The 22,716-nt window shown below is 51.1% G+C and overlaps 1 protein-coding gene across 7 annotated transcripts in view; it reads right to left on the reverse strand.

Moving 5' to 3' along the window:
* Window positions 1-811: 811 nt before the first annotated feature.
* Window positions 812-22,716, reverse strand: part of PHC2 (polyhomeotic homolog 2) — a 116,144-nt gene continuing 94,239 nt past the window's right edge. For 5 of the 7 annotated variants that reach the window (XM_043578663.1, XM_043578661.1, XM_043578664.1 and 2 more), the window contains 6 exons: window positions 13,586-13,788; window positions 11,702-11,831; window positions 10,790-10,904; window positions 6,705-6,846; window positions 5,292-5,568; window positions 812-2,221 (listed from right to left, as the gene is read on the reverse strand). In XM_043578663.1, coding sequence (XP_043434598.1) covers window positions 2,067-2,221; window positions 5,292-5,568; window positions 6,705-6,846; window positions 10,790-10,904; window positions 11,702-11,831; window positions 13,586-13,788 — 1,022 coding nt within the window. In that variant the 3' untranslated portion in view covers window positions 812-2,066. Of the gene's footprint in view, window positions 2,222-5,291; window positions 5,569-6,704; window positions 6,847-10,789; window positions 10,905-11,701; window positions 11,832-13,585; window positions 13,789-20,448; window positions 20,489-22,716 lie in introns of those variants that run through there. The other 2 variants (XM_043578665.1, XM_043578666.1) reach the window with 2 other exon arrangements.

Genomic DNA, 22,716 nt, shown 5'->3' on the forward strand with positions numbered 1-22,716 from the left:
CTTGGAGACTGATTCAGTGTGCTGGGGCCCAGGCCTCAAACCCACATTTTAAACAAGCAGAAACACTGCCTTAAGGAAAAACCCAGAGGCCAGAAGGAGCAGGAGGTCAGGCGCAGGAGTTTCATAAGGGAGTTTCAGCTCCATTTGGGCAGGGCAGGGGCTGCTTTGCGCTCCAGGAGGCCTGGTTCAGGGAGGCACAGGGCCACAGAAGCCGCTGTTGGCCGCACACAACCGGGCCTACTCCGGCCAGCTCAGCTCGAGTCCCACCATCCACACCCCACCCCCATGCCTTTGCAGAGCCACCTGCGTCCAGAATGCCCTTTCTTCTTCATTCAAGACTTAGGTGTCACTTGCGCGAGGACAAAGCCTCTAGTAATTAGCTATTCCAACATCCCACAACTGCTCAGAAACTGCCGAGTGAACCAAAGCCATCCCAAGGGCTCTCGGACACGGAGCCACTGCGCAGCAACAACCGAGGGTGTGTGCCTGGGGATGGAAGAGTCTGGGCTCTGCCCCAGGTGTTCCAGGTTATTCCTGGCCCAAGAGCACTGCGTCTCCCCTTCGGGAAGTGAGAGGGGGACTCAGAGCTAAGGGGCTCTGGACCCTCCCACTCCAAGGGACACGGGTGAAAGAGAGGCCGTGTCAGCTTCCTCCTGTGAAATGGGGCGAAGGGCGCCCTCAGACCACGGACCGGGCCCCAGCAAAGCGCGGAGGGCGTGCTGTCCAGTTAAGGCCGTCCCTCCCCCAACCCAGGAAACCACCCCTCTCCTTGTGGACGAAAAGGAGCCAGTGGAGAAAGGCACAGAAGAAACAGATTTTACAGATTTATTTTTAAAAAACGAAAACAAAAGGTTAAAAAAGTCCTTCATTTCCAACCCTGCCTGGGGGTGTGTGTGGGGAATAGAACAAGCTGAGAAAGGTGCCCACCCTGTTCCCAGGGAGAGCCCCGCTCCTCCCCCAGGAGCCTCGAGGACAGGGCAAGTCAGAGGCAGGCCCTCGCCCTTCCTGCCCCGCCTCCTCCGCAGGTAGCTCAAATTGCTAGCAAGTTCCAGAGGCAAACAAGTGTGGGAGCTGGAGGCCCAAGGCTACCTTCTTCGCGGCAACACCACCCTGGCTCCTCTCTGCCCTCAGGCGTTCTCTGGGCCCCCACTCAGGGGCTTCTGGGGCGGGCGGGCGGGCAGGCCAGGAGGCCCCGCCCGGCCTACAGCAGCTCCCTTAATGCTGTTCGTGGCACAGCAGGGCAGTCGGGGGGACTTCACAGTGTGGGAAGGGCTTCGGAGACAGCGTGCCCACTCTGGAAAGGAAAACCGCCTGATCTCGCCTCTCTGCACAGAGGCTGCCCTCCTTTTCTATTCCCCATCCTGAGGCTGAGTGGAGTCCAGGACAAAGCACTAAGTGGCTGTTTGCTACAGAACACCTGGAGGTGCCAGAGGGTGGCTCTGGGCCCATCTGTCAGTCCAGGCTCCTACACAGTCATCCAGTCACACACACAGCGTTAAGGCGTCTGTGCCAGTGGGCGTGGCCGAACCGGGCCCAGCTTCTCTCGCTCCACCTGCAGAGGGTGAAGGGGGAGAGCCCCTGGCTGCTTCAGAAACGGGCTGAAGGGGGAGAAGCTGGCAACGGAAGAGTTAGCCAGGCCTGGAGAAAGAAGCGGGAGGAAGGCAGGCAAGGGCTCGCGAGGCCTCTATCCAGGCCTGACGGCTGCCCTTGGAAGTAACCCAACTCAGGTTGGGGAGCCCTGACCATATGCCCCCTGGAAAATGGGGGACAGAAAGAGAGGAAGAGAGCGGGGCTAGAGTATTGGGACTTTGGAGGAAGCCAGTGCTATCAATATTTACAAGCATAAAGCCCCATCTTCTGCGCCACCTACCTCTCTGCCCCTCCCACAGAAAGAAAGGCCCCTGAGAGCCATTGAGGGGGTGCCAAGCCCTCCTCACCAGCCACGCCCCACAGGGAGAGCCCTTCCCTCCGACTGGCCCCGTTTCTGGGCCCCTCAGGAACGTCCGCCTGGCTCTGCTCAGTCGGGAGGAGGAGCCCGGGCCAGACCCCTGGCTCTCCGGCCGGCCCTACGAGTCCTTGAGCATGCTGATGCGTGCGTAGATCTTCAGGGCCGGCCCCAGCTTGATGTTCATGGCGCTCATCAGATGGTCCTCCTTGAGCAGCAGCAGGGCTTGCCCATCGATCTCCTGGGCGCGGAACTCCTCTGCGATCTCCTGGCAGCCTGAGGGGACACCACCAAGGACCGCATCACCCTGAGCTCCCGCGTTCGCGCTCGGCGGTCACTGCGCAGGAGACGTGCGATCTCGTCTAACCCTCCCGGCCGCCCCGCACCTCGAGGAAGGCCATCCTGCCGTCAGAGGCCAAGCGACTCCCCCAGTGGTCCCACCTCCTCATTCACACGTGTGTCCTCACTGGACCCTCCCCTCAATGGACTGGGCGGACCCAGCAGAGCAACACGGTGCTGCAGGAGTGACCGCGTGTGTTTTCCAGGCCTAGGTCACCAAGGGTACAGCAGCTGCCACCTTGCTTTATTTTGGAGGAAGCTGGCGACTGTATCGTGAGGACCCTGGAGCAGCACTCCGAAGAGGCCCAGGTGGACAGGAACTGAGGCCGCCTGGGTGGGGCACCTTGGAACCGGTCCTTCGGCTCCAGACCAGACAACTGCACTCTGGCTGCCATCCCGATGGAGGCCTCGTAAGAGCCCAGGCCAGTGCTGCGCAGCTAAGCCGCATCCCCGACCCACAGAACCCGGGGTAGCAGCCACTATGCTCTGGGGTAACGAATGAAGTTTGGTTCCCGGAAAAGGGGTGCTTCCATGGCCAGGAGGCGGCAGCTGGAAGGACCGTGAGTCAGTGAGGCGTCTCAGACACTCAGAGAGGCTTGAGGCTCGGCGGGAGTCTGACGGCCTGTGAGGAAACTGGGTGAGGCTTCGAGGAAAGTGAGGAAACTGTTCCTGGAAATCGGAAAAAACGGAGCAAATGTGGCCGCCCTGCCGCGGGGGTCACGCGGTGAGTTTAACGTGCCTCACGAACTGAGCAATCTGAGGACGTTTCCAGCAGAATGCCAGAGGCTTCGCCTGGCGTCTGATGCTGCTCACAGGAAACTGAGGAGAGGCAAGGAAAAGGCAGAACTGTTCCACATCAAGGAGCTAGGACTGGCTGGTTTGAAAATCGCTAGCCTCTCTGACAGCAAATGAGGCTGAAACTACGAAGTAGTCTCTAGGCAGAGGTCAAAGCCAGGACGTGGGACACGGGCTAGAGACGGAACTGAGGGTGTGATCAACCTTTCGCTAAGACCTTGGAAGCATGAAGGTGCTGCCTCAGAGGGCTCTCTAAGGATGTCATGGGCGTGCCTCACAGATCCTCGCCATTCAACAGTGGAACTTCTGAGAGGTTAGGGGCACGGTCCCCCAGCTTCAGAAGAAGCCGACAGAGAGGAAGGCTTACCTTGGAGCATTTTTGGGTATGGGTTTTGTCTAATGGAGTGAACCCCAACAACTCGCATAGGAAGCCCACAAAGATTTTAAGAGAATCGTACTCGCACAGACACTGCTCCAACCGAAAGGGTCAGAAGTCAGAAAATGAGGAGCAGTACAAACAGGCTGAGAAAACGCCCCTGCTGAAAGCCCAGGCTGCCTTTCATGGGAAAGAAAGGATGACTCAGAGGGTGGAACCAAGAAAGGGAAAGGAAGTCACTCCTAGGCTCTGAGTCCTAATTCGGGAAATGCCAACATGCGTCTGTGCTAGGTTTCGGAACTAGTGCCATGGCTCCTGTATCCCCTGTTTTCCCCTTGTTGAACAAGCATGCCCACTGCGGTGACCCTGTGCCTGTCCCGCCAGATCTGGGGTTTGTGGAAGGAGACGGGTCACATGTCTCTAGCTCTCAGGTGTTCAGATCGAGAGGAACTGGCCGCAGGAGCTCATCCACGCCTGGACCTGAGTTCGCTGGTTGAGATCCTGGGCTTCGAGCCCCTGCTGTCATGGAATGAGGCCTATGCGGTCAGGGTGGGGGTGGGGGTGGTCTACTTGAGGGAGGGACATGAATCACTGGGGCCAGTGACTGGGGAACTATGGTAACCGGCCCTCAGACAGCTCCAAATCAACCTGGCTTCCCTTTTATGCCCCCGCAGGCACGACCTGTGTGACAGTGTGAAAGTGACACCACGTGGTTTTACGACCTGTGTGATAGTGTGAAAGTGACACCACGTGGTTTCGGAATCTAGATCAAAAGGGGCACAGTGGCTTCCACCTGATGTCCCGGACCACCAGCTGTAGGGCAAGTGCTTGCCATGTCCTGGGAACACCCAAGCGTGAGTGGCCCATACTGAGAGGAACTGACACCCGCTGTGGGCAGCCATACCCTCCTCGAGAATCAGGGCAGTGCGGCACCTCACAACAGGATTCCGCAGCCCCAGGGAAGCCACATCTTCATCGCAACCTTGTGAGAGGCCCTGGGGCAGAACTGCCCAGCCGAGCCACTCCCAGATTCCTTCCCGACAGTGACCGTGTGGGGATATATTCTGGGGGCGCAGCAACAGATGACTAACACACTGAGCTAAGGGGCAGAGCCGGGATGCGAGCCCAGTCCTGACACACAAGGCTGTGCTCTCAACCACTATTTCCACTCCAGGCTTGGAGTCCCAGGCCTGTGGCGGCCCCTCTGTACCTGGTGTGGCCAGCGGCCAGGTGAGACTGGGCAGAAACAACAGTAGAGAGGTTGTGTGATCCCACGGAGAGCATCTGTGAATAACGTGAGGTTTGCCTTCCAGGGTTCATTTCTAAACTGTAGCCCTCAAAACCACGTGCACTCCCCGCCAGGGTTGTGTGCAGTCCTGGGTATGCGGCAGACTTGCACGTCTGTGTGCCTCTGCTCACACGCCCCCCCTGGTGCCATCTCTCCAGCTGGCCGAGGCCTGCCCGCCCGCGGTTTCCAGCTCCCACTGTCCTCTGCTGGCTTTCTCCTTGACAGGTTGCCTACATTCCACTTGGCTCCTCTCACACTCTGTCCCAGGAGAGACACAGGGTCGACTCACCGTCCCCTCTGCATTTCACACAGCCGGCTCACCATGGCAGCAAATACACCTCATTACAGGCACAGGATTTAACTTACAGTTGTGTTCTGAACTAGAAAGTACACTCTTCCAGGCGGGAACCTCACTGACTCATCTCTGCACTCCCGTTCGTGAGCCTGAGTCATCAACTGAGTCATTTCCTGGTCGGGGGAGGGGAGGTCTCTCCCTCTCTCCTGTGCGATGCTATCCCGGGCAGGTGTGGGACTGTCAGGGGTCTTACCTGGCAGGGAGCGGATGAACTCGTAGACATCTTCTACATTCCATTTGGTGGGCTCGCTTGGTAGGAAGTGGTGCCCCATGCCCACCAGGTCCCGCATGTGCATGTCAGGGAGCTCCAGGTCCCGCTGGCCTTGTCGCCGGCGGGAGGTGGACGAACTGGCTGAGATGGGTGACAGGGGCTCCTCATAGCTTGAGTTATCCGAGCAACGGCTGGAGTCTTCCTGGCTGTGTGTCAGCTGCAACGCGGCTGTGACCGAGAGGGGCACGGTGCCTGTTGGCTGGGGGGCAGAGAGAATGGTTGGCTTCCTGATGGGAGAACCACCCACGTCTAGCAGAGTGACGGGCAAAGCAAGTGGTGTCCTCCTTCTACTTGGTCCATGACTACATACCTTTGAATTCCTAGATCAAAGCATCTTCCGGGCTGTCCCCTCTCTGGTCCTCCCAGTACTGGCACGTGCACCGCACTGCACGGCAATGACCTGACTCTATGTCTGTTGTTTCTTCTAGATGTGGGGTTTTAAACCAGGGCTCTATGGGTTTCAGGGGTGGTCTACGAAACAGCATGGAGAATTTCCTGGGCATGTGCATGTTGGATGGCAGCTTTCCTCAGAGTCTTAAAGAGGTTTATGACCCAAGTGACAACAAGCAGCAAAAATACATCAGGTTCTGAAATGTCCCACTAGGCCGTGGGCTCCCGCAGGGTGACTTAGAGCCTTAGCGCCTCACAGCGCTACAGCGCCTCTCAGCATACGCCTGGGGCTACAAAATAGTTAACGAGTGAATACCCATGGTCCTGGTAGAGGCTTTAAGAACTCAGTGCTCTGTGTTTGAGGAGGCAATGACGGGGCGCCTGGGTGGCTTGGTTGGTTAAACGGCCATCTTCGGCTCAGGTCATGGTCTCACGGTTCGTGAGTTCGAGCCCCATGTCGGGCTCTGTGCTGACAGCTCAGAGCGTGGAGCCTGCTTCGGATTCTGTGTCTCCCTCTCTCTCTGTCCCTCCCCAGCTCATGCTCTTTCTCTCTTACTCAAAAATAAACATTAAGAAAAAAAACAAAAAGAGCCAATGAGATGTGGGGGAAAGGGTATAGGCTGCCTCCCCACCCCGCCCTCCACGTGAGACATGAGATAACCGGGACGGTTTGTCTCTTCACAGGGCCAGGCAGAGGAGACCCCACTTCCATGCTCCCAGAAGGATGGAAGCAAACTGGAAGGGGAGAGGTGAGGAAGGGGCAAGGGAAACCACCCCTAAGCATCCATGGGTCCAAATGCAAGGGCCCCTTAAGGGACCTGAGAAGGTTGTGAGAAATGAGGACATAACAGAGTATACTTAGTCAGCAGTGGGAAAGGCATGCGGGTGTCCCGGGCCTGTTAAGAAGGGAAGTTGGCGGGGACTTGTGTCAAGCCGGCATCTCACCTGCTTCTTGGTATCCTTGGTAAGTGGTGGCAGACTGGCTTTGCTGGCCCGGCGGCGGTTGTGGGTCGTGGCTCCTGCCTTCTGAAGCTTGCTCCGGTCCGAGTGGAAAAGCCCCACTCGTTTGGTGCACCCCACGTTGTACCTGCCGGAGTCGGGGAAGGACAGAAGTCAGAGCACAGTCATGGGGAGTACGGGCCTCGGGCAGCATGACAGCAGCCGGGCCCTCCAGCAACATCTGAGTCTGTCTATTTGCGCCGATCCTGGGTCTACCACTGACTGCTAGCTGTGTGACTCTGGGTAAGCCACTGGATCTCTGAGCCTCAGTTTCCTCATCTGGAGCTGGGGATGAGACGGCTCACTTCCCGAACTCGGTCCAACAGTGACATGAGCTAACATGTGGCAAGTGCTCAACATGACAACTCAGGTCATGCGAAGAACTCGTGGCCGACATGGTCTACACTGAACGTCACTGGTGCCAGAAGACAGCTGCCTGCAGTCCTGCTGGGAGGTACAGGCGCACCTCACAGACACTGCGGGGTCGGTTCCAGAGAGGACTTGCAATAAAGAGAGTCAGATGACTTCTGTTTGTTCCCTGATGCATATAAAAGTAAGGTTTACGTTACACTGGAGTTTATTAAGCATGCGATAGCATTATGCCTAAAAAAACCAATGTACATGCCTTAATTTAAAAACACCTTATTGCTGGGGCACCTGGGTGGCTCAGTTGGTTAAGCGTCTGACTTTGGTTCAGGTCATGACCTCACAGTTTGTGAGTTCAAGCCCCGCATCAGGCTCTGTGCTGACAGCTCAGAGCCCGGAGCCTGCTTTGGATTCTGTGTCTCCCTCTCTCTCTGCCCCTTCCCTGCTTGTGCTCTGTCTCTCTCTCTCTCTCTCAAAAATAAACATTAAAACAATTTTATAAAATAAAAAAATACCTTATTGCTAAAAATCGCTAACCATCATCTGAGCTTTCAGTGAGTCATAAATAACCTTTTTGCTGATGGAGGGTTTCGCCTCGATGCCAACAGCTGCTCACTGATCAAGGTGGTGGGTGCTGAAGGCTGGGGCAAGTTCCTAAAATAAGACAACGATGAAGTCTGCCATGGTGATGGACTCTCCCTTTCATGGACGATTTCTTTGTCACGTGCAATGCTGTTTGATAGCATTTTCCCCACAGAACTGCTTTCAAAATTGGGACTTCTCTCAAACCCTGCCACTGCTTTATCAACTCAGTTTATGTAATCCTTTGTTGTCATTTCAACAATCTTCACAAGCATCTTTACCAGGAGATTCCACCCACCGCGTTTTTACTTTCTTTGCTCCTCTATAAGAAGCCACTCCTCATCCACTCAAGTTGCATCACGAGATGGTAGCAACCCCGCCCCGTCTTCAGGCTCCACTCCTCATTCAGGTTCTCTTGCTATTTCCACCACATCTGCAAGGACTTCCTCCACTGAAGTCTTGAACCCCTCACGGTCATCCATGAGGGTGGGAATCAACTTCTTCCAAACTCCATTAATGTTGCTATTTTGAGCACATCCCATGCATCCTGAATATTCTTAAAGGCATCTAGAATGACAAATCCTTTCCAGAAAGTTTTTAATGGACTCTTCCCAGATCCACCATCCCGATCTATGGCAGCTAGAGTCTTACAAAATGCACTTTTAAAAAAGACCTGAAAGTCAAAATGACCCCTTGATCCATGGGCTACAGAATGGATGATATATTTGTTAACAGGCATGGAAACAACATGAAATCTCATCGCCATCTCCATCAGAGCTTGTGGGTGACCAGGTACACTCTCAGTGAGTGGTGACATTCTGTATTTTTTTTTTTAATGTTTATTTTTGGGGGGGGGAGGGGCGAGAGAGAGGGAGACACAGAATCCAAAGCAGGCTCCAGGCTCTGAGCTGTCAGCACAGAGCCTGACGTGGGGCTTGAACTCAGACTATGAGATCATGACTTGAGCTGAAGTCAGACACTTAACCGACTGAGCCACCCAGGCTCCTTGAGCAGTGATATTCTGAAAAAAATCTTTGTTCCTGAGCAGTAAGTCTCAACAGTGGACTTAAAATATTTACTAAACCATGCCATAAACAGATGTGCTGTCATCCAGGCTTTGTTGTTCCACTGACAGAGCACAGGCAGAGTAGATGCAGCATAATTCTTAAGGGATGTTCAGAATGGTCCATGGGCATAGACTTCAATTTCCAACAACTCACCAGAGCTGCATTAGCCCCTAACACGACAGTCAGCCTGTCCTCTGAAGCTATGACGCCAAGCACAGACTTCTCTCTAGCTACGCAAGTCCTAGACGGTGTCTTCTTCCAATAACAGGCTGTTTTGTCTGCATTGAAAATCTGTTGTTTAGCACGGCCACCTTCCTGAATTACTGTAGCTGGATCTTCTGGGTAACTGGCTGCAGCTTCTACATCAGCACCTGCTGCCTCACTATGCATTTTTATGAAATGAGATGGCTTCTTCCCTTAAATCTCATGAACCAACCTCAGCCAGCTTCAGATTTTTCTTCTGCAGCTTCCTCTCCTCTCTCAGCTTCACAGAATTGGAGAGAGTCAGGGCCTTGCTCTGGATTAGACTGTGGCTTAAGGGAATGTTGGGGCTGGTTTGATCTTCTATGTAGACCAGTCAAAGTTTGTCCATATCCGCAATAAGGCTGTTTTGCTTTCTTATCATTTGCATGTTCACTGGAGTAGCACTTTTAATTTCCTTCAAGAACTTTTCCTTTGCATTCACAACTTGGCTAACTGTTTGGAACCAGAGGCCTATCTTCTGGCCATCTTGGCTTTCCACATGCCTTCCTCACTAAGCTTAATCATTTCTAGCTTTTGATTTGAAGTGAGAGACCTGTGCCTCTTCCTTTCACTTGATCACTTAGAGGCCACAGTAGGGTTATTAATGGGCCTAATCTCAACATTGTTGTGTCTCAAGGAATAGGGAGGCCTGAGGAGAGGGAGAGACAGGGGAACGGTCGGTTGGTGGAGCACTCAGAACACACATGACGTTTACTAAGTTCACCATCTTATGTGGCAGTAGTTCACAGAACCCAGAACAATCATGTAACATCAAAGATCACTGATCGCTGTGATGTGATAATAACGAAAAGGGAAATATTGCAAGAATTACCAAAATGTGACACAGAGACAAGAAGTGAGCGAATGCTGTTGGAAAAACGGGGCCGATGGACTTCCCTGACACAGAGTTGCCGCACACCTTCAATGTGTAAAAAGCGCAGTATCTGGGAAGCATGATAAAATGAGATATGCCTGTAGCTTGGCAGAGCTTCACAGAGGTACCCTGATTACCTCCAGCACAGGGCTGAGGACAGCCTTATTCCAGCCAGCATGCGGAGCCCCTCTCTGCCTAGGGATTGAGAGAGTTCTATTCCTTTGAGGGTCCAGGGCTCTGGGATCGGTGCCTCTTCTGCCTTGGTACGAAGACCACATAGGGCTCTGGAGTCAGATGGGTCTAACTCCCCAACTATGCCGCTCGGCACAACTACTTATCCTCTATGCCTCAGTTTCCTAGCGCGTGTGAAGGGCACAGCAGTTATGCCTGCCTCACAGTTATTTTGAAGACCAGATGACCCAGGGCGTATCAACTGCCTAGAGCAGCGCCTACCACATGGCAGGCACGCAGCAAACGATGCTGTGTCTGACTAGGATCATCGGTCTACGCTGGGTGAAGCGCACAAAGAGAACATCTACAATGAGCACAGCGGCTCGGCGCGAAGCCTCTGGTGGAGGGCTTGCCCAATGGGGACGGTAGCTGCCAAGGGCAGGGAAAGAGGACGGGTTCAACGGGGCCCAGGAGGGACAGCCAAGCTGAAGCACTGCCTCCTCTCCTCGGACTTGGGGCTGCTCACTCGAGCTCTGGGTTCCAGGACCTGGCGGATTAGCGACACGGTGCCACTTCCAGGCAGGTGGAGGAAGATGGAACGCAGATAAGCTACACCTAGGGTCTCCCAGGATGGACGATCGATTGCTGAAGGGAGGTAGGACGTGACACGAGGTGCGATCCTGAGGAGGCGGAAGGGCTGGCACAGCGACAGGGCTGAGGCCACTCACCTCTTTGCACACGCCATGGAACAGAAGCGCTTGGAACGCTTGAACTTGTAGGCAAAGTCCACCCGGCCACAGAGTTCACACTTGAGTTTGAGGGGAGTACCCTCCTCTTTGGATTCTGGAAAGTATGGAAACTAGAGTAAGTGTAAAGACGAGCAACCCCCACAGGACCCCACGAGGCCTCCCTTCTGGTCTGGCTTGGAAAATGCCCATCTGCTTTCGCTGCTGGTTTGGGAAGAGACGTTTCTTCCACCCTGGCCAGTAGCAGTGGTGTTTGGTGATGGACCCCCGGACACCTAACAGGTTTTCTGTCCGAGTGCTACAAGCCTGAGGCAAACACAGGTGGTGAAGAATCAACACCCCTCTGGAAGAGAGGAGGCTCATGGGGAATACTCTGGATGCTGTCACAACTGATCTGGAATTACCCTACCCTACCGTGACCCGTCTGGTCAGCTGTTGCCTTGGATCACAGAACCCAGGAGTTCTGTATCCTACGTAGCCCCCGCTCAGTCAGTGGCTCCTGCTGCAAGTGCAGTCGTCGCCTGGCCACTGTGGCGCCAGAGGGCCGGCTCCCGAGGCAGCGAAGGAGGAGCACTCCTGCCTGCCCACTCCCACCTCCTGCCAGCGACTCCCACAGGAAAAGCAACTCTTGGAATCCCGTGCGTGGCCGGAGTGGGGCTGGGGGTGGGGCGGGGGACAAACAGTTCCCCGAGGGCAGGGACTTTCCCTCTTCTGTTTTCTAGGGGGCAGGGCCCGGGGGAAATGGTTGGTAGACCGATATGTTAACCCACTCTCTGGCCAGGGTTCCTCCATGGATACGGCTAGAGGAAGTGTGCGAGGCCTGCCTTTGTGGCCCTGTCTACTTCCCGGTCAGCTCAGCCAAATCGGAAGGCATTTGGGGTGTGAGAGGCCTACCTTGCAGATAGGGCTCCTCCATCTCAGAGTCAGTGGTGGTGGTGTGATCCTGCTGTGGAAGTTTCTCAGGCAAGAACCCCTGTGCATACTTCTTCTTGAGATTCCCCACCAGCAGGGACGAGCGTCCCACCTAGAGGACAAGGTGACATGGAGGCCATGAGGGTTAGGTGGGAGACACTGCCTTGTTATCCAGCCTCATCAAAATTACAAATATAAAGCATCTAGGTGCAGATGCCAGCCTCCACATCATCATCCAAGTGTGCCTTGCTCAAGGCCCTATTCTGCTGAGCAGCTCAGGAGGCAAGATGCCAACTGTCCCCCAAGTACAGGGATGGCTTCAATCCAGGACCAAAGGACGGCTTAGGAGGTTAGGAAAATACCTACTCTTCCAAGTGAGTGAGGGGCAGAGATGGAGACAGAAATCACCCCCAGCGAAGCTGCCAGGACCCAGGGTTCACATGTCACCGGGCAGGAATACAGCCGAGGCCGTGTGTGTGAGTATATGTATGACACTAGAGGGACTCGGCAACCATTTTTTCGTTTCCTACTTTTCCCCACCTTACGGCTGCTCTACCCAAGCCAGAGACACAGGCAGCCATGGAGGAGAGCAGGAGGAAATGGACTCTGGGCCACAGAGCAAATGCCCTGTGTGGCTGCCAGGATCTAGACGGGCTTATTCACTCTTGGTCCTTCCTTCGTTGCCTCTGTGCAGGCAACCTGGTGGCTAGATCTCTGGGGCGATGCCGTAGGGGAGCCATTCAATCTGCATCCACCCTGTCAGATCGGTTGGTTTCTGGTGTTTCTCTAGGAGACCAAGGCCAAGACCTAGTCTAATGAGGGAGCGGACGTGACAGGGCTGGAGCTACTTATAGCTAAGGTGCTCCAGGTAGATTTCTTTGCCACAGGCCTTGAACAACCTTCAGAGGGAAAGAGGACAAGAACCTATTTGTCTTCTGGCATTTTAGAAGGGCAGTTCAGCCAGCTCAGTCAATCAAGCTTAGAGTCTTCTGCTGACTGTTCCAACCACTCAGGGACCCGAAGAATGAGCAGAAGGCAGATGGCATCCCATGAAGATGGTATTCTCTAACAGCCAGATAATCTCATCACAGGAGAGGCCGGTGTGCACCTGGCTCTGGGCTCCTCCCACCTGTATAAGAGCATCACCTGTCTTCACCAATTCACACCGCATAGAATCAGCTGTGGGTGTTTTGTTCTAACAAGCCATTTTCTTGATTCTTTTATATTTCCCTTTGGTCTTATGCTCTCATTGGACACATCTGATTGTGGCCTTTCTAAAGTACCCCTCACTCTCATTCATTCTCTTTTCAAGGCTCTGTCACCAGAAAAGAAGCTTCAGGCTACAACCCTGTTCTCTTCTCTTCATCTCAGACACATCCTGAAAATTTTGTTCTACGGTTTCCTTTTGTTCTCTAATTGGCTAAAGTTTTGCCATTCAGAGGTTCTGGCATTCAAAACTGAACGAGGTCTCATTTCCCCAAACCCATCATCTTTCCCCCAAGACCTCAATGTGAATTCCCTTCTAACTAAGGGGGTCACACATCACCAGGCAGGAACATGGCTGAGTCTGTGTGTGGATAACTTCTAACCAAGGGACCTTGCCAATTATTCCTAATCACGGATCCCTTCTGGACCTTAGGAAGACACTCAATCCTAGAAAGAAAATGGCTCTGACATTCTTTTGCGGGGGGGGGGGGGGGGGGGGGGGGGGGGGGGGGAAATTAGCAAGGAAAGAGCAAACTGTTTACATTTTTGGACATTTTACATGGAAATGTAAAAATATTCTAATACACATCCAAAATATACTTCAAAAAAAAAAAAAACAAAAACAAAAAAAAAAAAGAGGGGAAAAGAAGTAGTCCGTACCGGGAAAGGCTCCGCCCCCTCCTGGATCACAAACCCTTCGATAACATGCGTCAGGATTTGGGGTTTCACAATGGCCTGTGGTGGTTTATTCTCACCATTCTGGGGGGCAGTGCCGGTGATGCTGGAGGCAGAATTTCCGTTCCCTGAGGTCATGCCGGGGCTGCTGAGGTCGGTCAGTGCATGAACAATGCCCTGCCCTGTCTCTGTACAAGGGGAGAGTAGGAAAACACAAGCAGGGGAGGTCAGAACTGGGTCCAGACCAGCAGAAGGAAGGGCAGGGACTCAGCATGTGCCTGGCTTTTTCCATGGAGCCAAACGACAATGCAAAGCAAGCAGTCCCCTCTGTCAATGACCCACTTATAAGTGGCAGGTTTGATGGACACACCACCAAGTGGGACTATAATCGGTCCTGCAACCAGGCAGCAAATCAGCTAGCAGTATTTTTTAATTTCCCAACTGTGCTAAGAATAGTTAACCAAGTCAAACAGATAATAATTCTCTTTTGGGAGTTAAGACCTCGGTCAATATTGATCTGGACAAACAAGGCAATCTTCAGTTCAAGGGAGAGAATGTATTTAAGGTGATAACTACAACCAGGATGAAAAGCTGCACTAGGTACAGGGCTTGGGGTGTGATGGGGTCTGGGGGAGAGAGGTTAAACCTTCTATAAAGTTTTCCATGGAAAAGGATTAGATTTTAAGCAGCCTGTGAAAGGTCAAAGTACAAACCCCAGAGATGAACACAAAGGGAACACGAGGGTTGAGCCCCAAGTGAACACGGTGCTATCCATAGGAGGCTGGTTATTGGGGGTCACGCATTAAGATACACCTGCATTCAATTTCTCCCCCAAGGTGGGGGGCTCTATGCTGCTTCTGTTGGCCCTGTGCTCTTGATCAAGCCCCTTTGCCCTGTTCTCAGCTCCACATCCAGTCCAGTCCTTAGCCAACCAGAGTCCTCCCCTCCTGAGGTCTCTTCCCCTGCGGGCCTGCTGGCCTTCCTCTGAAGGACCTGACAGCGTGCTGTAAAAAGTGTGTCAAGGTGCCTACACAGAACACACCACAGGGGACCCTCCTCTTCTCCACTTCGTCGGCCCCTCTCCTGAGCTGCTCCATGATTTAGAGGTACAGACCCTCATTACCTCACTTTTGCAGCCCCCTCCCCGCCCCCTTCCCAGGCCCATTCCACACCAACTGTGTGAGCTGAAGTTGCCTGTAACCTGGAACTTCCTAAAAAAGAAAAAAAGAGAAAGAAAAAGCCATTTCTTTATTACAACAAGCCTATTGATATTAAGCGTAACCCTTCCTGTGTGTGTTACATTCTTGAAAAACGATTTCAGTACATTAGTTTAGTAATTTTTGCATAAAACTTTGTATGTCGATGCTCTTATTTCATGTTAAACACTGAAAATCTCACCATGGAACAGGAATTCAGAGTCTGATATGTAGCATAAGAAATAAAAATAAACACATTTTAGAAAAGGTTTATAGCTGGTTCATTTTATTACTAGCAGTCCTAATGCTCAATAAACCAGGATAAATCTTTTTTGATAGAAAGGAATCGACTATGACACATGCCTTCACTAATCAGACCTCAATAATTCAACTATAATAAATTTCAGAGCTAAGCACGAGCCATCTAAGAGATATGAATGATGAGATTTTTTAAAATTAATTTTTGAGACACATTCACACCAGCAAGTTGGAAAAATTCCTTTAAGTGTTTATAGTCGTTTGAAAAAAAAGTTTTTGACAGCTTTGACTTTACTGTAGAGATGAAAATTTTCCCCTTTGGAATTCGCCTCTCTAAACTATGAAGGTGTTTGGGAACTACATCAAAAAATCTTTTCTTAACTGTCCATGAATAACTAGGAGGACCAGGTCAATCAAATCAAATCAATCAAATTAAATTTCTCTGCTTTTAAATGTTAAATATTTAAGCCTGCATTTACAGAATTACATTTTCTCTTTTATTTAATATTTTAAATAGGCAAGAAAACATGTATTTTACTTAAACTGATGAATAAATGCTGTTAAAATATACAGCTGACTATAGAAGTTAACATTTTATTTTTAGAGGGTGGCAATTTACATCTAATTAGAGCCTAGTAAAATATTTCCTGGGGCGCCTGGGTGGCTCAGTCGGTTAAGCGTCCGACTTCGGCTCATGTCATGATCTCGCGGTCTGTGAGCGTCGGGCTCTGTGCTGACAGCTCAGAGCCTGGAGCCTGTTTCAGATTCTGCGTCTCCCTCTCTCTCTCTGCCCCTCCCCTGCTCATGCTCTGTCTCTCTCTGTCTCAAAAATAAATAAGCGTTAAAAAAAATTAAAAAAAATATTTCCTGACTTCTCTAATGAACTACAGATTACAGAATCACAAGATTAGAAAGTCTGGTTCATTCCCTTACCAATGCTTGAACCTTCTCTGTAATACTCCCACCACCCAGTGGTTTTGGGGCATCTGTCTGAACAGCTCTGATGGCAAAGGAACGGACTACCTCTGGAGTGGTTTGTTCCCAGTGTGGGCAGTTCGGTTAAAAAGTTCTTCCTTCCTGTGAGCCAAAACTCTATCTCCTGTTAATTTCTGCCCACCTTTCTGCTCCTTAAGACCATACAGAAGAAGGCCAATTGCATTTGTATAATGGGCAAAAACACAGGCTTCGACCTGGCTTAGAGACTGGTCTTTATCACTCAAACGAATTAGGCGCAAGTCGTGGTCTCTCTGAGACTAGCTCTCTCACTAGCTGTAAACTAAGGACAGTAACACCACCTACCCTACAGTGTCGGGTGGCTATGAGGACTGCAGGAGATAATCCCCCGACAGAGCAGCACACTAGAAGTGCTCACGAAATGCTCTTGGTGTCAGAAAGTGTATCACCCACGACCACACTCTATCTTCTCTCCTTCAGGCCAAACGCCCTCTCCTGCTTCTATTCCTTCCACGAAAGGCTGCAAGTTCATCATCATCCTAGGTGTTCTCTGTTTACATCCTTTAAAGTCAGGGACCCAGTCAACACCAACAGAAAACTCAAGCGCACTGATCTAGGAGATGGGGTTGGTTAAGATTTTTGTTTTGTTTCTTTGAAACATGGTCACATTCCTGACTGAGAGCACAGGAGGAGGGAGACACAGGACTCCCTTGTTTTGGTTTATAATTCCTCTGTGCGAGTACTCCTTTCTCCTTGAATTCTGGGGTCACTCCCACCTCTGGCTCTTTAGATATTCATCACCAAACTGCTTCTGATACCTTGTCTCCTTTTATGGGATCTCTCCATCCTTGCCTGATTCTTCTCCCTCCCCCACCACTACTCCCTCCCCTCTTGTGTCTCAGAGCAGTGTCTATTAATGTGCACTGGAGCACTGCAAGACAGGGCGGTGCAGGCAGAACTCCTGAGGTCAGATTCTTCCCTCACGCCAAATACAGTAGTGAACAGATACGTTTCAGTAGCTCCGAGTCTACAGAGCCGATGCTTAACTCTGGGAAGCAAAGACTTCTTGGAATCTCAGTTTTAAAAGAAGGATCTTATTAAGCAGGAGAATAAACAAATAAACCCTTTCACCCTAACGTTAGAAGCTATCACTGCCCATTATAACGGGCAGGTTGCAGAAGAGACAGAAACCAAGGGACAGAGGGAGGGCGATTTACAAATATACAAAGGTTTGCGACTATTTGCTTGGCAGTCCTCTTGTGGGCCAAGGCCTCCTCATCTGCTTTAGGAACAAAGGAGTCTGGGCTATTTCTGGAATGACCAAACACAATCTCACCCCCTGCCAAGCTCAGCACTCTGAGATTAATTTAATCTGCTTCCCGCTCTCCCAGACTGCTCTGCAGCCTGCTGGAGGGAAAGCAGCTTAATAGTGAAACTTGCAGAAACCTGTCCTGCCGGCCCTGCGGCCAGATAAAAGATAGAAAGAAAGACTCTATTTCAGGAATTCTTGCTTTCTCAATTCTCTTGACCAGTCCTGAGGCTGGTGGTGCTGCTGAAGATTTCCACAGGTCTCAAAAGCCATTATACACAAATAGGCACCCAAATCTGAAAGGTGGAGGCCAGGATGCCGTGAGCACGACAGGCTGCGGGTGGTGGGGGTGGGGGTGGGGGTGGGGTTGGGGGCGGGAGGCAGGCCAGGGAGGGAGAATCTAGTCTTTTAATGAAGCTGCCCACAAAGGGCCAAGTATGCAGATAGGAATGAACAGGACATATGTTCTGGGGCAGTTGTTAACATTATGTAGGTCTCAACCTCTAGGTTGCCTCTCAATTCTGGTCTCATTCATAGGTTCTGGCAGAAATGTGGACCACCCAGCAGCCTGTTTGTGAGATTATCTGCACTGGGGTTCATCCTTTGTGCTAGGCAGAGCAAGTTTCTTTAGGCAGGGGCTATGTCTTGTTACCTCTGTATCTTCAGGAACTAACCCCATGCCCGCTATAGGACAGCTACTTAATGTCTGTTAAACTGGATCATCTGGAACCCATGGTCTCAGTCTTCGCCAGTCTCCTCAGTCTCAGACAGGGAACTTGACACCATCTGAGATCTGTAAATTACTTTCCGAGGCTATAATGATTTGAGAGTAGCTAGGCCAGTGCCTCCTACAGGAGCGGCATTTCTGGGTACCTGGTCACGAAGAACAAGAGTTATTCCTTAGCCCATTTCATCCCGTTAGGGTGGGGATTTCTTCAGCAAGAAGGGGCATTAAGTTGCCCTGAAGGCTGGAGTGCTGGATTCCTTGGCCCCTTCGAAACATGGGTGTGGGCTCTAGGCATCTGGAAGCATGATGACCTCTAGAGGCAGAGCCTGGGAGGCTCCTATAAAAATGGCCCCAGCCTCAGGGCCAGTCACTAGGTGTCTAGAGAGGCTGAGCTCTCCTGCCCACTGAAGACAGAGGTCTGGATGGCCACAGCTATGCGAAATCTGGGTCATTTTAGAACTAAGTCTGATGTTCTTCACGTGTGCAGATAAAACAAAAATCAGTTATGCTGGAACATGGCTTAGTACTAACAGTTATTATGGGCATATCAGGTGGTCTGGCTATTCATTCTGTGTGCCCCTAAAGCAAGTCCTTGAAGACCTGCTTCAGAGGACATGGAAGGCAAGCGGAGCGTCTCCTGCCCCCTCAGCGTGGTCCGTGGCTTTCATTTCTATCTTCTCCAGACAGGAGGAGTATTTTAATTTACAAGACTTCTAACTACCCTTGCTTGATTGCAGCAGGAGTAAGACAGAGCTAATGAAGTTAATAAAGAATTTAAGGAAGCAAAGTAGGTGATAACATGGGTCATTTGCCTGCAGCAAATTCTGCTCGACAAATGGCAAAACAAGGTTGCTTATACAACAGAGAGCATTCTCTCCATGCCCCTGGCTCTGAAATCATGCTCACTGTGCCTCAGCTTAGCAGGCCCAATCATGCGGCCAGGATGGGGGACAGCAGGATTCCTGAAGAACCGCTTGCTCTAGAGAGAGCCCGAGTGGAGCGCCTGTGAAGTGAATGCCCAGGGAAACCATATCCAGGAGGCAGAGAGCAGCTGATCTGGTGGGTAGTAACAAAGCACAGTAAGCTGAGGGCAGCAGAAAACCCCACCAGCCACTCTTACAGTCTCTTTAGTTATTCAGAAAGAAATAAGTAAAGAAATTGGTGCCATTCTGAAAGTGAGGAAGGTCAGATATTTCATAAACACGTTTTTTGGCATCCCCACCACCGCCCCACGGAGTAGGAAACTGAAGTGGCGGGGAGGGGGGTGGTGACGAGGGAGAAAGGGGTGGGCAGACACAGGTAGATGGGGGGACAAAGGGCAAGGGGGCAAGAGAAGGAGGACTATGGCTCCATCCTGGGACCTCACGAGTCCATCAATTAAAGAGAATCATTTGGTTAACAACCTTTAAAATGTAAATAGACACCTGTGGTCATTCACACCTTGCTGTGAGCCACTCAGATAAGCAGACAGCTTTCCTCCCCATTTCGGGACAGCAGGCTTGGTGGGAAGGGTGGGAGTGGACAGTGATCCTTCTGGATCATGGGCACTAGATCACACAGGACTGGAGTCTAGCATCTGAATTTTCCAGAAGGAAAGCATTTCAGAACTAAGGCAAGGGTGGCTGCCTTGTATGTGGAAGACAGTAGCTTCTAAAACATGCACAAAAGGAGCTCTTAGTCACGGGGAAACCGCAGGCCCCTTCCTACCCCAGTGGTCTTCTGAGTATCACAAGGCAGGAGGCACCAATGCCCAATGTTCGTAACTTTTTCAGGGGAAGAGTCACAGGGGGCTCCTGTCACAGGGGGCTCCGGGGCCCCTGGCTGAGCAGTCGCAGGAGGGCGAGGCTCTGGGTCCATGCCTGGACTCCTGTGGGGGAGCCAGCCGGCGGAACGCAAGGGGAGGCTGAGCCGGGTAGCCCCACACCCGCTCTCAGTGACACGGCCGAACGACCTTGCTGAGTCCGGGTTAAGAGGACCGGAGGGCAGACGTGCTCCTCAGACCTGAAGCACCGGGGCTGAGCGGCTCCGGCCCAGGCATCTGCTAGGGAGGGCTCCTCCTCCTCCTCCTCCTCCCTGGCAGCCATTACCATACAGCTGACTTTCACGCTGTCTCTCAGGACACAGGCCGAGAGAGCGGCCCTTCTGACTCACCCACAATCCCCAGCCACAGTGTACATAAGCTGAATTGTAAACAGCTGAATGTTTTCCAAGCTGCCACCCCCGGCGATGAAGGCAGGAATCAATGGAGCGGACAGCCACCCTCCCCCATACAGGTCAGGACAGCGGGAGCAACGGGGGTTTCCGAACAGCTGCAGGGCCGGCTTCCCGGCCCACGGACCCAGCAGACTCGGCAGCAGCACCTGCAGGGCCACGGGGTGACTTCCCACAGGACAGGTCGGCGCACCTGGGAATCACAGCTACCTCTCGCGGGATCCAAGGCGGAGGCCGAGGGCTCCCAGATACTCTCCCATCACGGCTCCCTGGCGGATGCTAGGACTTCAAAAGACCAAATGTCTGGAACCAGTGGGAGAGGCTGTGCACGCGAGACCTCAAGATCACAGGAGGTGGACGTCAGCATGGCAGAGGAAGACTCTGGCTCTGGGTTCATCCTCTGGCTCCACCTTTGACTACCCACGAGCTGCGAGCACTTGGTACCTGCTCTGAGCCTCAGTCTCTCCGTCTATAAAAAAGAGGATCACACTGCCTATCTTACAAGGTTACAGTGAATAGAATTTTTGTATGTAAGATATGTGGCGCTGATCACATTTAGAAGCTGTGCTACAAGGCAGCTAAGTCTTTAGGATCAGAAAGCCCTTAGGCTTAAATCCTAGTTTGTAATCCTGGACAAATTACTCTAGGCCTTAGTTTCCTTATCCATAAAATGGGTACTTAGACCTGTCTCACATGGCTGCAGTAAAGATTCAATAAGATAATGCAGGGACAACACACGGATCAGGCAGGACTTGGCCATAGGAGGGCTAACATCACTGAAACCTGAGAGATTAGGAAACCCGCCTTAATCTCTTAATCTCGCTCTCATAGAGCCTGGCTTCGTGTAGCCTCGGGGCAGAGTTATTCTCCCACTGGCCCAAACTCAGGTACCTTTCATGTTCCTCAGACACCCTGGGCTACTCAGGGTGTCAAGTCCTTGTCCTTTTGAGGTCAGGCTTCAGGGAAAAGAGTTACTTCCACTTTGACAATGACTACAACATAACAGAAATGCACTTGCCTTCGGGGCAAACCAAAGGTCTCAATTCACCTTCAACAGTGATTAATCCAAAGGACGAGACAACCACTATGTTCCCTTTGTACACAGTTCTTTCACTACATTCCCTTTGTACACAGTTCTTTCGTAAGGAGTCCCAGGGTATCACAGAGAAGTGCAGAACCCCAGAAACCAGAAAAGATAACTTTGGAGCAACTAAACTACAAAGGCAGTTTAGCCTGTGGAAAGAAGTTAAAGGCTGAAGGTAAAATTATGGAAGATGGATTTCTTGTTAAATCCAGTTGTTAAAAAAAGACACACAAACGACTAGAGATATTTAGTGAATTCTCTAATTATTTTCAGGTTGATAAAAGTAAAGGCCATTATGTTGCCTGATATGCTTATTTATTTACCAAGTGCAGGAGCACTAATATTCTTAGATAAATGGGAGAGGGAAGAGGAAGAGGAAGAGGAAGAGGAAGAGGAGGAGGAGGAAGAGGAGGAAGAGGAGGAGGAAGAGGAGGAGGAAGAGGAGGAGGAGGGAGACAGAGAGAGGGGGAAAAAGCTAAGCCTCAGCTGTCTTATCTATATAATGGGATGATGATATTAACTTGCAAACCAATCCTCCCGATCATTTCTGCTCTTGGAAAACATCACTCCGTTCCTAAAACCATTGTCCAAGTCTGCAATCACCTTCCTATCCTACCAATCAGCTGACAGAATAGATTAATACTGACCACTGGATACCTGAAAATATAGACTTAATCGATTTTTTAAAAAAAACATATTTGACTGGTATTAATTTTGTTTCCATCTGAAGTGTCATTTGCTTTGACTGTTTTAAACATGTTTTAGTATAGACTGGATTAATATAGATTTGGATTGTATGGATTTAGGTCACATACGGATGGTTTCAAATATGCTCAAGATATCAGTAACGGGATAATTATATAGTATTTGAGACATAACAGCCATGCAGCTAGGGCCTTAACAATAACCCCCAGTGGTCATGAGCTCTCATTTTCTTGCCAATAGTCTCGATCTTCAGTGTCAAGCCCGGTCCTCCTAATCTACTGGGGAAGAGCTGGTTAGGACACTCCATCTGACAGTCATCTCTTTTTAAGAGAAGCTATAATAAATTTCTCTGCTGAGGAGAAAATCATCCAGAAAACAGATATTTGCTTTAAAGGCTGTCCTAATAGTAAATGGCAATACTCTTCAACATCTGAACTTATGTCAGAACTGGCAATCCCTGTTTAATAACAATCCTTTCTCTGGCAATGCAGAAAGAAGGTGCTCTTCTTCTAGACTTATCTAAACTAAAAAAAAAAATACCTGGAAATTGAAAGAAAAGCACATCCTTTTTCACGAACTATAAATAATTTGGAAGGGGAAGGAAAAAAAAAACCTGTTAAGTTTACCATGCTGGCTGAGATGATCTTAGGATGAATCACACAACAATGTATT

Source organism: Prionailurus bengalensis, chromosome C1, assembly GCF_016509475.1.
Source record: "Prionailurus bengalensis isolate Pbe53 chromosome C1, Fcat_Pben_1.1_paternal_pri, whole genome shotgun sequence".
In the NCBI taxonomy this organism is placed as follows: Eukaryota; Metazoa; Chordata; class Mammalia; order Carnivora; family Felidae; genus Prionailurus; species Prionailurus bengalensis.